Here is a 14,423-nt window from a genome sequence, read left to right as displayed (position 1 = left end):
TTGATAATGCAAAGATCATTGCCAGAGGCTCAGCAAGCATCTCCCTTGCTTCCCACAGTAGCCTGGGGTATACCTCACCCAGACCTGGTGACTTACCTAACTTAGGTTAATGGCAAAAAAGAATCATAGGGGAGTTAATGGATGTGTTGAGAGAACACTTTTCAGGGCTGGAAAGAAGCAAGAAGACAGGAGTGCAACTAATTAATCCTTCGGAGCTGTCATGGACCTGATGTGGTATAAATATTAAATACAAGAAGAAATAATGTCTGTTTAACATATAATTGTTACAACAGTCAGATATCAGATTTAAAAAGTGACATTGATTGAAAACATGAGACACTGCAGACGCTGGAAATTTTAAGCAATGCACACAAAATGCTGGAGGAACTCAGCAAGTCAGGGTCTCAGCTTTAAATGTCAACAGTTTGTTCCCTTCAATAAATGCTGCCTGATCTGAGTTCTTCCTGCATTTTGTGCATTGATTGGTTGATACTGCTTTGAGCAGAAATCTTCCTGTCATGCAGAAGACAGGTAAACATATTTGTTCATAAATATCATTAAAGCTTAAATAATGGTCAAATTGCTTATTGTACTTGGGTAGAAATAATTTTATTTTATATTGGCTGCTCCCACGTGGGACACTAATAATTTAGTTAAAAGTATGGAAAAATTGAAAGCAGTGAGGTTACAGTAGTAGGAGCTTCGGATTCCTTGGAGAGTGTAAGCAAATGATGTAGAAATGAATGAATAACTGTGCTGTCTCAAAGAGAAAAACAGTCTGGGAAGTTCCCCAGTAAGCCTTTTTTTTTTGCTGGTGTTTAGTTTTTGCCTTTGAAACTTTAAAATACAACTTTAGTTTTAAAGTTGTATTTTAACTTCATCAATCCACAGGACTTGTTTCCAAAATGCATCAGGCTTGTTTAGATGTTCCTTTGAACTTTTTGGCTACAATGAGCAAAGGTATGTTTGGAGAAAAAAGGGTGTGGATTTTCACGAAAAGAACACCTCTCCAACTGTTAAGCACGGGGGTGGATCGATCATGCCTTGGGCTTGTGTAGCGGCCAGTGGCACTGGGAACATTTACTGGTAGAGGGAAGAATTAATTAGATTAAATACCAGCAAATACTGGAAGCAAGCATCACACCATCTGTAAAAAAGCCGAAGATGAAAAGAGGATGGCTTCTACAACAGGATAATGATGCTAAGCACACCTCAAAATCCACAATGGACTACCTCAAGAGGTGCAAGCTGAAGGTTTTGCTATGGTCCTCACAGTCCCCCGATCTAAACATCATCGAAAATCTCTGGATAGACCTCAAAAGAGCAGTGCATGCTAGACGGCCCGAGAATCTTACAGAACTAGAAGCCTTTTGCAAGGAAGAATGGGCGAAAATCCCCCAAACAAGAATTGAAAGACTCTTAGCTGGCTACAAAAAGCGTTTACAAGCTGTGATACTTACCAAAGGGGGTGTTACTAAGTATTGCCATGCAGGGTGCCCAAACTTTTGCTTCGGGCCCTTTTCCTTTTTTGTTATTTTGAAACTGTGAAAGATGGAAATAAAGTTTTCTTGCTTAAAACATTAAAGTAATGTGTCATCTTTAACTTTATGCCTTTTGGAAATCAGTTCATCTTTTTACTCGCTTAGCTATTCACAGCGACAGAAATTTTGACCGGGGTGCCCAAACTTTTGCATACCACTGTAGGACCCTGGTCAGACCCCACTTGGAGTACTGTGCTCAGTTCTGGTCGCCTCACTACAGGAAGGATGTGGAAGCCATAGAAAGGGTGCAGAGGAGATCTACAGTGATGTTGCCTGGATTGGGGAGCATGCCTTATGAAAACAGGTAGAGTGAACTCAGCCTTTTCTCCTTGGAGCGACGGAGGATGAGAGGTGACCTGATAGAGGTGTATAAGATGATGAGAGTATTTGATCGTGTAGATAGTCAGAGGCTTTTTCCCAGGGCTGAAATGGTTGCCACAAGACGAGACAGGTTTAAGGTGCTGGGGAGTAGGTACAGAGGAGATGTTTTTCACTCAGAGAGTGGTGAGTGTGTGGAATGGGCTGCCGGCAACGGTTGTTGAGGGCGATTCGATAGGGTTTTTTAAGAGACTTCTGGATAAGTACTTGGAGCTTAGAAAAATAGAGGGCTGTGGGTAAGCCTAGTAATTTCTAAGGTAGGGACATGTTCGGCACAACTCTGTGGGCCAAAGGGCCTGTATTGTGCTGTAGGTTTTCTGTGTTTCTATGTAAGTATTCTAAAGGGAGGATGATGTAACCATGGCTGACAAGGGAAATCAAAAACTGCACAAAAGGAAAATAGGGCATACTGTATAATAGAACAAAAATTAGCGGGAAGTTAGAGGATTGGGAAGTTTTTGAAAACTAGCAGAAGGCAACTCATAAAGTCAAGAGAAAAGATGAAATATGAAGGTAAGCTTATCAATAATATAAAAGAGGATACCTGAAGATTTTATTCAGGTATATAAAGAGTAAAAGAGAGGCAAGAGTTGCTATTGGACTACTGAAAAATGACTTTGGGGAGTTGGTGAAGGGGAGACAAATAAACGGTGGACAAACATAAATATTTGCATTAGTCTTCACTATGGAAGACACTAACAGAATGCCAGAAATTCAACTGTGTCTTATTCCGTGTGATGTGGAATGGCCTGGAAATACACTACACTTCTTGTAAGAATATTGAGAGTAATGAAGTTGAAGCTCTAGGCACAGTTATCTGTTTTTCCTCAGCTTATCGAGTTTGTTTACAGAAAGCCTCTGCCTTTGGCCATTCCAAAATTTGTTTTTACTGAATTCACAAATCACCACCCAAAAGTTTGGAATACAGAATAAAATTCACTGTCACAGAATTTGTGTGGGGGAAAATGAAAATAATTTAAATCAACATTTTTTTCCAGTTGTCTTTCTTGATGAATTTCTTGATGGCACAGCTTCGCATTCAGAATGTTGAAAGTGTTTTTGGATCACAGTCCCTCGGATAACATGGGGGTTGTATGTGTTTGGAGATTTGGAGGAAAGTATGTGTGTCCATGTCATAATTCAAATTGATTAGTATTATCCAATTGTCTAGCACGCTGTGGAAAACTTCTGTGTGTTTGGAGGGTGAATCATACTGATTGGTTCTGTAAGGTGGGTCCTCCAGTTTAATTAGTTCATGCCCAATGTTGTCTGAATACATTCATTACACTTTAAAAAAAAAATGTAAAATTTGATTAAAGTAATTAATGTGAACACGAGAAAGTATTTTAAAAGCTGATTCTCCTGGACTTTGCCACAAGCAGCACCTGTTCTACTTGCTTCAATGTTTGTTTTCAATTCAGGCCAAGTACAAGTTACTCGATTGCTCTGCTGGCTCTATGGTTCAGTCCTGCCTAATGAAGCACAGTGTATCGTCTACAACGAGTTTCTGCTTCATCTTGCCCGCAAGTCGGCAAACAAGGAACTGGAGGGTCATATTCTACAAAACACCAGCCAACTTTACCTCAAATTGGGAACTGAAAGGTAAAGGCCTAATGTGAAGTGATGCCAGTAATTGGTTGTTTGGCATCTGTTTAGCTTTGCAGATTGTCACACCAGGTGTACCATTGCTAATTTGTATCCTTCAAAATTATATTCTGTTGTAGTTCAACGGTTACCGTTGTGGTTGTTCTTTTATCATTTCTTTGAAAGGAATCGAATGTTGAAAGGCTTCCATAACGCAGATGTGTAGAGAACGTTTCCTTTGGTGGGGGAGTCTAAGACCAGAGGACACAGCCTCAGAATAGAGGAATGGCCTTTTAGAACTGAAATGAGGAGGAATTTCTTTAGCCAGAGCACGGTGAATCTGTGGAATTCATTGCCAGAGGCGGTTGTGCGGACAAAGTCATTGGGTATATTTAACGCAGAGGTTGATATATTCTTGATTAGTCAGGGCATGAAGGGTCACAGGGAGCAGGCAGGAGATTGGCTCTAAAAGGGAAAACGGATCAGCCATGATGAAATGGCAGAGCACACTCTGGGCTAAATGGCCAAATTCTGCTCCTTTCTTTTGGTCTTGTGATGTAATTTGCAAGTGTGTAGCATTAGTTTGTACCTCAGATGCAGCGAAATGTACAAAGATTTTATTGTGGTGTTTCTGTCTAGTGAATAGCAAAATGATAATGAGCAACACACACTAAATGCTGGAGAAACTCCATAGATCAGGCAGCATCTCTGGAGGGGAGTAAACAGTCGACATTTTGGGGCAAGATCCTTCATCAGGATTCAGTTGACTCTTTACTCTCCCCTCTATAGATGCCGCCTGACTTGATGAGCTCCTCCGGCATTTTGTTCATGTTTCTCAAGATTTCCAGCAACTTCGAAATCTTTTGTGCTTAAAATAATATGGTTTTGGATCTCCTGGCAACAAACAGACCTTTTGCAGAAAGTAAATATTACTGTTCAAGCAGTTTAGCAGCTGACATTTTGTCCTACTGCTGCAGGCCCTGGAATCATAGTGATCTGCACCTATAACCCAGCACTTGTTACTGGCTTTGGAAAACCCCTCTTCAGCATGCCCAGAAAATCAGCTAAGGAAATGTTTGTTCATCTTTTTTGGTGGATATAGTGGGCAATGGTTACTTCTTGAAAGGTTATGTGAACAGATCTGTTGTGTTACATCAGTCAAAGTTGCTATTTCTCTGCAACATCACAGAACTCCCTGCAGAAGAATACTGGCAATACTGTACTATGAGAAGCAATCCATATTAATTGCTCTGGAGAATTGAGGACTCTAAAAGGTTCAGCCTGTTCTGTATTTTGCAAACCAGTAATGGTAGGGCAAAGAAAGGGCTTTCTTATTTAATATATTTCTAATTTAACATGTGAGGTCATTGATACCAATTACTGCATTAGAAAATCAAACAGACTGCACATGCTGGAAATGTAAAGGGAGGAGGTGAAAAGATTGATGCTTTTCTTTGGCCATGTCTTGTAGTATAAGAGATAGAATGTCATGGTCCAACTTTTTAAAATATTGGTTAGGTCACACCTGGAATATTCTATGCAGTTTGGTCACCACACTCTAAGAAGGATGTAATTCTCCCGGTGAAATTGCAGAATAGATTCACAAGGATCTTGACTCTAGTTATAAGGAGATGTGAAATTGCAGAATAGATTCACAAGGATGTTAACTCTAGTTATAGGGAGATGTGAAATTGCTGAATAGATTCACAAGGATCTTGACTTTAGTTATAGGAAGATGTGAAATTGCAGAATAGATTCACAAGGATGTTAACTCTAGTTATAGGGAGATGTGAAATTGCAGAATAGATTCACAAGGATGTTGACTCTAGTTATAGGGAGATGTGAAATTGCTTAATAGATTCACGAGGATCTTGACTTTAGTTATAGGGAGATGTGAAATTGCAGAATAGATTCACGAGGATCTTGACTGTAGTTATAGGGAGATATGAAATTGCTTAATAGATTCACGAGGATCTTGACTCTAGTTATAGGAAGATGTGAAATTGCAGAATAGATTCATGAGGATCTTGACTTTAGTTATAGGGAGATGTGAAATTGCAGAATAGATTCACGAGGATCTTGACTCTAGTTATAGGGAGATGTGAAATTGCAGAATAGATTCACGAGGATCTTGACTCTAGTTATAGGGAGATGTGAAATTGCAGAATAGATTCACGAGGATCTTGACTGTAGTTATAGGGACGTGCGTAATTGGGACTAATGTAGATGGATACAGTAAGTGGTATTGTGAAAAGAAGGGCCTGCTTCTGGTCACTTTAATGAATGAAAAACGGGAAAAAAGCATGTCAGGTAGCATCTGCTGAATTCAGCGTTTTCTGTTTTGCTCAGTAGGTTGTGAATGCAAGTCCTCCTGCAGACAAAAGCATTATTCATTTTGGTGATTCTCTCTTTTTGTGGACCAGACCTTGTCAGTAAGGCATAATCTGCCCACATAGTGGACTGGAAAATAAGTTTCTTTTCAAGAGATGGGAATCTGTTTGTTGACCTGCCGCTTGCCTCCTTCCTTGTACCAATGCCGGTCAACGTCAGCAACTCAATCCCCTCTCACGAGGTGTCATTCTAATTGCTCTTGGTGCCGTTTCCGACAAGATCAGTGTGACAGTGAAATTACAGACAACTCGTCTTTTTATTAAGCTGTTCCTCTCTCTGAAATAACTAAAACTAGATTCATTGGGCACTCTTTCGTGTTTGGTGGCAATTATTTTATATTAGATTTTGTGCTGTGGATAAATCCTGGGAAAGCAATGGCAGTTTCATCTCCCTGTGTCAACTTCCACATTAGAGCTGAAAGAAGTGTGGCGGCTTGCTGTCGCTCCAATCCGCTAATGAAGTTGTTCCCTTTTAACATTCAGGGCATTCAGCTCAGCCTTGGGGTACGCCAAGCAAAGTCTCGGAATCTTTATTGATCTAAAGAAAAAAGAGGAGGAAGCGTGTGCTTGGCTGCGGGCTGGGAAGATATACTACATTCTGGGAAAATATGAATTGGTGGATCTGTACATCCAGGTAAAAGCAATTTTAAAAGATTGAACCCAGCAGAAATTATAGAACGTATCTTCTTTCATATAGTTCTTTCATATATGAAGGGATGAGGCAGGAACTAGCGGGAGTAAATTGGAAACAGATGTTCAAGGGTGAAAGCACAGAAGTAATGTGGAGGAAGTTCAGGGACCATTTGTGCTGGGTTTAGGATGGGTTTGTCCCACTGAGACAAGGAAAAAATGGTAGGAAAAGGGAACCGTGGCTGACGAAACACGTGAGGCAACTCGTCAAGAGGAAGAAGGAAGCATATGTTAGATATAAGAAGCAGGAAGCAGGAGGGGCTCATGAGAAATATAGGGTAGCCAGGAAGGAGCTTAAGAAAGGGCTTAGGAGAGCTCGAAGGAGGCATGAGAAGGCCTTGGCATGTAGGATTAAGGAGAAACCCAAGGCATCCTATGCGTATGTGAAGAACAGAAGGATGACAAGAATGAAGGTGGGGCCGCTAAAGGTTAAAGAAGGCAACAAGTGCCTGGAGGTGGAGGAGGTTGGGGAGGTCCTAAATGAATACTTTGCTTCAGTATTCACAAGTGAAAAGGACCTTGATCAGGGTGAGGTCAAAATAGAACAGGCCTGTGTGCTGGACAATGTGGAGATTAAGGAAGAAGAAATGTTGGATCTTCTTAAAAACATCAAGGTTGTTAAGTCCCCAGAGCTGGATATGATATACCCCAGGTTGCTGTGGGAAGTGAGAGAAGAGATTGCTGGAGCAGTAGCTATGATCTTTGAATCCTCTTTCGCTGCAGGGGAGGTGCTGGAGGATTGGAGAATGGCAAATGTAGCTCCCTTGTTTAAAAAAGGTAATAGGGAGAATCCTGGGAACTATAAACCGGTGAGTCTTACGTCGATAGTCTGCAAACTATTGGAAAGGATTCTTAAGGATAGGATCTACGAGCACTTGGAGAAGTACAGTCTACTCAAGGATAGTCAAACAACAGGAATTCTGCAGATGCTGGAAATTCAAGCAACACACATCAAAGTTGCTGGTGAACGCAGCAGGCCAGGCAGCATCTATAGGAAGAGGCGCAGTCGACGTTTCAGGCCGAGACCCTTCCTGACGAAGGGTCTCGGCCTGAAACGTCGACTGCGCCTCTTCCTATAGATGCTGCCTGGCCTGCTGCGTTCACCAGCAACTTTGATGTGTGTTGCAAGGATAGTCAACATGGCTTTGTGAAGGGAAGGTCGTGCCTCACGAGCCTAACTGAGTTTTTTGAAGAAGTAACAAAAGAAATTGATGAGAGTAGGGCAATAGATGTGGTCTACATGGATTTTAGCAAGGCATTTGAAAGGTCCCCCACAAGAGACTCATCCAGAAAGTCATGAGGCATGGGATCAGTGGAACCTTGTCTGTTTAGTTTAAAAAATTGGCTTACAGGAAGAAAGCAGAGGGTAGTAGTGGAAGGAAAGTATTCTACCTGGAGGTCAGTGACTAGTGGAGTGCCGCAAGGATCTGTCCTGGGACCCCTGCTAATTGTGATTTTTATAAATGACCTGGATGAAGAGGCAGAAGAATGGGTGAGTAAGTTTGCGGATGACATGAAGGTTGGAGGAGTTGTAGATGGAGCTGTAGGTTGTCGAAGGTTACAAGAGGATATAGACAGGATGCAGAGTTGGGTAGAAAAGTGGCAGATGGAGTTCAATCCAGATAAGTGTGAGGTGATGCATTTTGGAAGGACAAACCAGAAGTCTGAGTACAGGGTTAATGGTTACTTAAGAGTGCAGATGAACAGAGGGACCTTGGGGTTCAAATCCATACATCCCTCAAAGTCGCTGCACAGGTTGATGGGATAGTTAAGAAGGCCTATGGGTTGCTAGGCTTCATTAATAGGGGAATTGAGTTCAAGAGTAGAGAGTTCATGTTGCAACTCTACAAATCTCTGGTGAGACCACACTTAGAGTATTGTGTTCAGTTCTGATCACCACATTATAGGAAGGATGTGGAAGCTATGGAGAGGGTGCAGAGGAGATTTATCAGGATGTTGCCTGGATTGGAAAACAAGTCTTATGAGACAAGGTTAGCAGAGCTGGGACTTTTCTCTTTGGAGCGTAGAAGGATAAGAGGGGACTTGATAGAGATCTACAAGATTATGAGAGGCATAAATAGGGTGGATAGCCAGTACCTGTTTCCCAGGGCACAAATAGCAAACAGCAGAGGGCATATGTACAAAGTTAAGGGAGGGAAGTTTAGGGGAGACATCAGGGGTAAGTTTTTTACACAGAGGGTTGTGGGTGCCTGGAATGGTTTGCCAAGGATGGTGGTGGAGGCTAAAACATTAGGGGTATTTAAGAGCCTCTTGGACAGGCACATGGATGAAAGAAAAATAGAGGGTTACAGGGTAGTGTGGGTTTAGTACTTTTTTTTAAGGAATGTATGGGTCGGCACAACATCGAGGGCCGAAGGGCCTGCACTGTGCTGTAGTATTCTAGTGTCTAGTTAGTCCAAATTTGAAGTTACTGGTTTCAGCAAGGTGTGAGTGAGAAAAGCCATGTGATGATTCTTTAGCACTATTTAATTCTTTCTTATGATTTCAGGTCAATTAGCTCAACACAAGAGTCGTGATATTGAGGGACAAAATTAATTTCACTCAGAGGGTGTGGAAATTGTTTCCTAAATACTGTCAGCATAGATTTGATAAATTCACGTAATATTTAAAATAATTCTGTTCCTGGATAAAGAAGCGTGGATAATTAAGTTGTCCAGATTATTTTTCAAAAAGAGTTTGTTGAAATATATAGTTTTGATGTCATGGGTGTGAAGAAAAACTGTTGTTAGAATTTGCACAGCAAGGAGCTACTTGACCTGACCTGATCATCACAAGATGATCATCACTTTTTTGTAGACAGTGATTAATGTCCTCATATCCAAAGCTCATCAGCTCAAAATAAATTTGAGATGAGGGCAGTTCAAGAATGCAGATCCGTGGAAAGCACATCAGCAGCTAACAAGTGCAATGTGTATATAGCGTATAGTTCCTAGTTTGCAAATGACTTGAATCTCAGTAGTAGCAAGCTATGTGGGTGACGATAACAGTGTGTAGACTGAGACATGGCCAGTGAAGTGATTCATGTTGATACGAAGAACACATAGAAGCAAGATAAGTGATTGTGCAATTTAAATAGAATATGGGAACCAGAAAGTCGGTGAGGTGGAGATGGATCTTTGAAGGTAGAAGGACAAGTAAATAGGGTGTGTTTTTTTTTAAAAAAAACAATTGGATATGCAAAGTGTTCTCATTGTTAAAAAGAGATTTAGAAAATTTCTTCAGAATCATCTCTTAATGGCAAATTCTCAAGGGCAGGTAGTCAACAAGTAGAGGGATCAAACTGATAAGAATAGGATATTGGAAACTGAAGCAGCAGCGAGCCATTTGTGCCTTTGAGCCTGCCTGTCATTCAATAAGATCTTGCCTTGCCTTTTACCTCAGCAATGACAGCCCCATAATTTTGTAATTCAGTTAATATCCAAAACTTATTGATTCAAAGTACATTTATTATCAGAGTATGTGCGCAGTATACAAACCTGAGATTCGTCTTCCCCACAGACAGACATGAAACAAAGAAACACCATGGAACCCATTCAAAGAAAAACATCACCCTTCCATGTGCAAAAAAACGCAACAACGACAAAAAAAATGACCAAAAATCAGAAGTCTAGGCATATTCAGTTCAGCTCAGTGTTCATTATCTGCAGGCTTCCCCGATTCAAAATCACCCAAAGTAGCAACGAGAAAGGATCAATCAGAAATAGATCATAACGTGAACTACAGAGTCCAACCCACAAACCACGTTGATTAAACCTTGCCCAAGACCCAGGGCTCCGGCACCATCCTCTGACTGCATCAAGGGAGAGAGACCATTCGAACGCAAAGAGCTTCCTCGGGGAGCGGTGAACCGGAGGAGGAGGAGGACGATGACAACGGTCACACACAGACACCTTCCTCTGGCAGCATCAAGGGAGAGAGACCATTCGAACGCAAGGAGCTTCCTCTGGGAGCAGTAAACCAGAAGGGGGGTGTGGGGGGTGGGGCGGAGAGAGTCTGTCACCTTCCTCTGGCAGAATCAAGTGAGAGGCTGGTAGATGGCACCGAACAACACCTTGCCTTCTGCACTTGCCGCAGTGATTTCAATCTTCCCCTGTGCTTTAATCAGTGAGAAGTAGTCGATCATGGGCTCGCGCCTCATCTCCAGGTTTCTTGGCCTCGAGGCTGTATACCTTGCAGACAGACACAGAGATAGCAATATGTCAATTTCACTCAATTGGCCCGTAAACCACCAAAATGTACATCATAGGCTCCAACAGGAGCAGAATGACATTTGAAAGAAAAGGAGACATAAAAGAAGTGAAAGAAGAAGTTTCATGAACTGCCTGGAGGATGGCATCCTTGGTCGCATTGTTCACTGGCGTCATCTTCTTCCGGGACTCTCATCGACCCCCGCTACAGCCCTCTTGTGCAGAAAATTATAAAAATTCACTGCCTTTTAGCTAAAGAAATGTATTCTCTTCTCATTCTTGAATGTTTGACCCGTTTAAGAGCCCAACCATTAATTTTAGACATTACAGTCATGAGAAAAAGCATCCCAGCAACTAATTTGTCAGACCTTAAGAATTTTGTTTGGTTCGGTGAGATAATCTATCATTAGCATAAACTGAACAGCATAGTCTTATTCTGCTTGATCTTGCTCTTTATCACAATCCTCTGGAACCTCCTCAAGCCCAATACCAGGAATCAATCCTGTCAACCTCCATTGCTCTTACATGATTATGCTTATCCTTTCCTGGGTAAGGAACGCACATCTCTCTGCAATATTTCAGATTTGGTCTTCCCGTGCTGTATATAATCGCAGTATTTTATCTTTATATTGGACTCAAACATGTGATAAAGGCCAAGGTACCATAAGACTTCCTAATTGGTTGGTGTACTCATACAAAGGGAAAACAGCAGATTCTGAATGGTTCAAGCAAATGATGTCCGTCAGACAGTTCATGAAACTACGACTGCTACTTTCAAATATGATTCTACCTCGATTAGAACCTGTGATTTACATTTTGATGGTGTGTTTTCGGGTTGTTTGAGCAATCTGTCTCTGAGAGAGTTCAGGGGGGTTTGGAGTGGAGTGTGCAGCCTGGAAGTGAGGTGCAAGCCCGTGATTGACCCCATTTCTCGCTGATCTCACCAATTAAAGTGTCAAGCAAGACTGAAATCAACGGGGATGAGAGTAGAAGGTGAGTGGGTGTTCAGCACCATCTTCCTGCATTTGACTGGTCTCTCTACTCACCCTTGCTCTCTGCTCCCGGAGGAAGGCGTCTGCTTTTGACCAGTCTCTCTCTCTCTCTCTCTCTCTCTCTCTCTCTCTCTCTCTCTCTCTCTCTCTCTCTCTCTCTCTCTCTCTCTCGATGCTGCCAGTCCTGGGTCTTGGGCAGGATTTAATCGACGTGGTTTGTGGACTGGACTCTGTTATGATAGTTATGATGTGTTTCTGGTTTCTGCTTGCTCCTTTTTTATTGGTATTTTGTAAGATTCTGAGTATGGCGACGATGTTTTCACCAGTAGGAAAGGACACAGCCTCAGAATAAAGTGAATCCTTTTAAAACTGAGTTGGGGTGGGATTTGTTTGGCCAGTTGGGGATGAATCTATGGAATTCATTATCATTAAGAACTCCGGAGGCCAAGTCATTAAGTGTGTTTAAGACAAAGATTGTTAGGTAAAGTGATTAATGGTTATGCAATGAAGACAGGAGAAAGGGATTGAAAATTTTGACGTGGTTGAATTACAGAGCAGATTCATTGGGCTAAATGGCTTTATTCTGCTCCTTGTACGACTGGGTCAAAATTTAAGATGGAAGTTATATGCATTGAGTTTCTATTTGTGTAATTTCATTTCATAGTCATACTTTATTGATCCTGAGGGAAATTGGGTTTCGTTACAGTTGCACCAACCAAGAATAGAGTATAAATATAGCAATATAAAACCATAAATAATTAAATAATAATATGTAAATTATGTTTTGGAAGGTGTTTTAGACATACCTTCCATTTTACTACCCTTTGCATGAAAACTTCCCCTTGTTGACCTGCGTCATTCTATCTCGTGTATCTCTATTACTGTTGTTGTATTTGGATATGTGGTTTACTCATTTGAGTGAACAAGATTTGCTTTCTACTGGAGCTCTCAAAGATAGAGTTGGCTTCCTTTCATAGGTTAATGCACTCATGCAACAACCAGCTGTGATTACAGATTCTTTTTATTTCATGGTAGCAGAACATAGAACCATAGAACATTACAGCACAGAAACAGGCCTTTTGGCCCTTCTTGGCTGTGCCGAACCATTTTTCTGCCTAGTCCCACTGACCTGCACCTGGACCATATCCCTCCATACAACTCTCATCCATGTACTTATCCAAGTATTTCTTAAATGTTAAAAGTGAGCCCGCATTTACCACTTCATCTGGCAGCTCATTCCACACTCCCACCACTCTCTGTGTGAAGAAGCCCCCCCCCAATGTTCCCTTTAAACTTTTCCCCCTTCACCCTTAACCCATGTCCTCTGGTTTTTTTCTCCCATTGCCTCAGTGAAAAAAGCCTGCTTACATTCACTCTATCTATACCCATCATAATTTTATATACCTCTATCAAATCTCCCCTCATTCTTCTACACTCCAGGGAATAAAGTCCTAACCTATTCAACCTTTCTCTGTAACGCACTTTCTCAAGTCCCAGCAACATCCTTGTAAACCTTCTCTGCACTCTTTCAACCTTATTAATATCCTTCCTGTAACTTGGTGACCAAAATTGCACACAATACTCCAAATTCGGCCTCACCAATGCCTTATACAACCTCACCATATCATTCCAACTCTTATACTCAATACTTTGATTTATAAAGGCCAATGTACCAAGAGCTCTGTTTACGACCCTATCTACCTGTGATGCGGCTTTTAGGGAATTTTGTATCTGTATTCCCAGATCCCTCTGTTCTACTGCACTCCTCAGTGCCCTACCATTTACCTTGTATGTTCTACCTTGGTTTGTCCTTCCAAAGTGCAATACCTCACACTTGTCTGTATTAAACTCCATCTGCCATTTTTCAGTCCTTTATTCCAGCTGGTCCAGATCAATCTGCAAGCTTTGAAAACCTTCCTCACTGTCTACTACACCTCCAATCTTTGTATCATCAGCAAATTTGCTGATCCAACTTTCCACATTATCATCCAGATCATTGATATAGATGAGAAATAACAATGGACCCAGCACTGATCCCTGTGGCACACCACTAGTCAGAGGCCTCCACTCAGAGAAGCAATCCACTACCACTCTAGCTTCTTCATTGAGCCAATGTCTAATCCAATTTACTACCTCTCCATGTATACCTAGCAACTGAATCTTCCTAACTAACCTCCCATGCGGGACCTTGTCAGTGGCATTACTGAGGTCCATGTAGACAACATCCACTGCCTTCCCTTCATCCACTTTCCTGGTAACCTCCTCGAAAAACTCTAATAGATTTGCTAAGCATGACCTACCACGCACAAAGCCATGTTGACTCTCCTTATTAAGTCCCTGTCTATCCAAATACTTGTAGATCCTATCTCTTAGTACTCCTTCCAATAATTTACCTACTACCGACGTCAAACTTACCGGCCTGTAATTTCCCGGATTACTTTTAGAGCCTTTTTTAAACAACAGAACAACATGAGCTATCCTCCAATCCTCCGGCACCTCACCTGTAGATACCGACATTTTAAATATATCTACCAAGGGCCCCTGCAATTTCAACACTAGTCTCCTTCAAGGTTCGAGGGAATACCCTGTCAGGTCCTTGGGAATTATCTACTCTGATTTGCCTCAAATAGCAAGCACCTC

At 41.6% G+C, this 14,423-nt stretch overlaps 1 protein-coding gene across 4 annotated transcripts in view; it reads left to right on the top strand.

Annotated features, from left to right (window-relative positions):
• Positions 1-14,423, top strand: part of LOC134345521 (SH3 domain and tetratricopeptide repeat-containing protein 1) — a 129,401-nt gene that overhangs the window by 93,386 nt on the left and 21,592 nt on the right. For all 4 annotated transcript variants that reach the window (XM_063046297.1, XM_063046299.1, XM_063046298.1 and 1 more), the window contains 2 exons: positions 3,341-3,521; positions 6,377-6,527. In XM_063046297.1, coding sequence (XP_062902367.1) covers positions 3,341-3,521; positions 6,377-6,527 — 332 coding nt within the window. The remainder of the gene's footprint in view (positions 1-3,340; positions 3,522-6,376; positions 6,528-14,423) is intronic.

The sequence above is a fragment of the Mobula hypostoma genome, chromosome 4 (assembly GCF_963921235.1).
Source record: "Mobula hypostoma chromosome 4, sMobHyp1.1, whole genome shotgun sequence".
NCBI classification, from domain to species: Eukaryota; Metazoa; Chordata; class Chondrichthyes; order Myliobatiformes; family Myliobatidae; genus Mobula; species Mobula hypostoma.
This window is presented reverse-complemented; position numbering and strand designations above follow the sequence as displayed.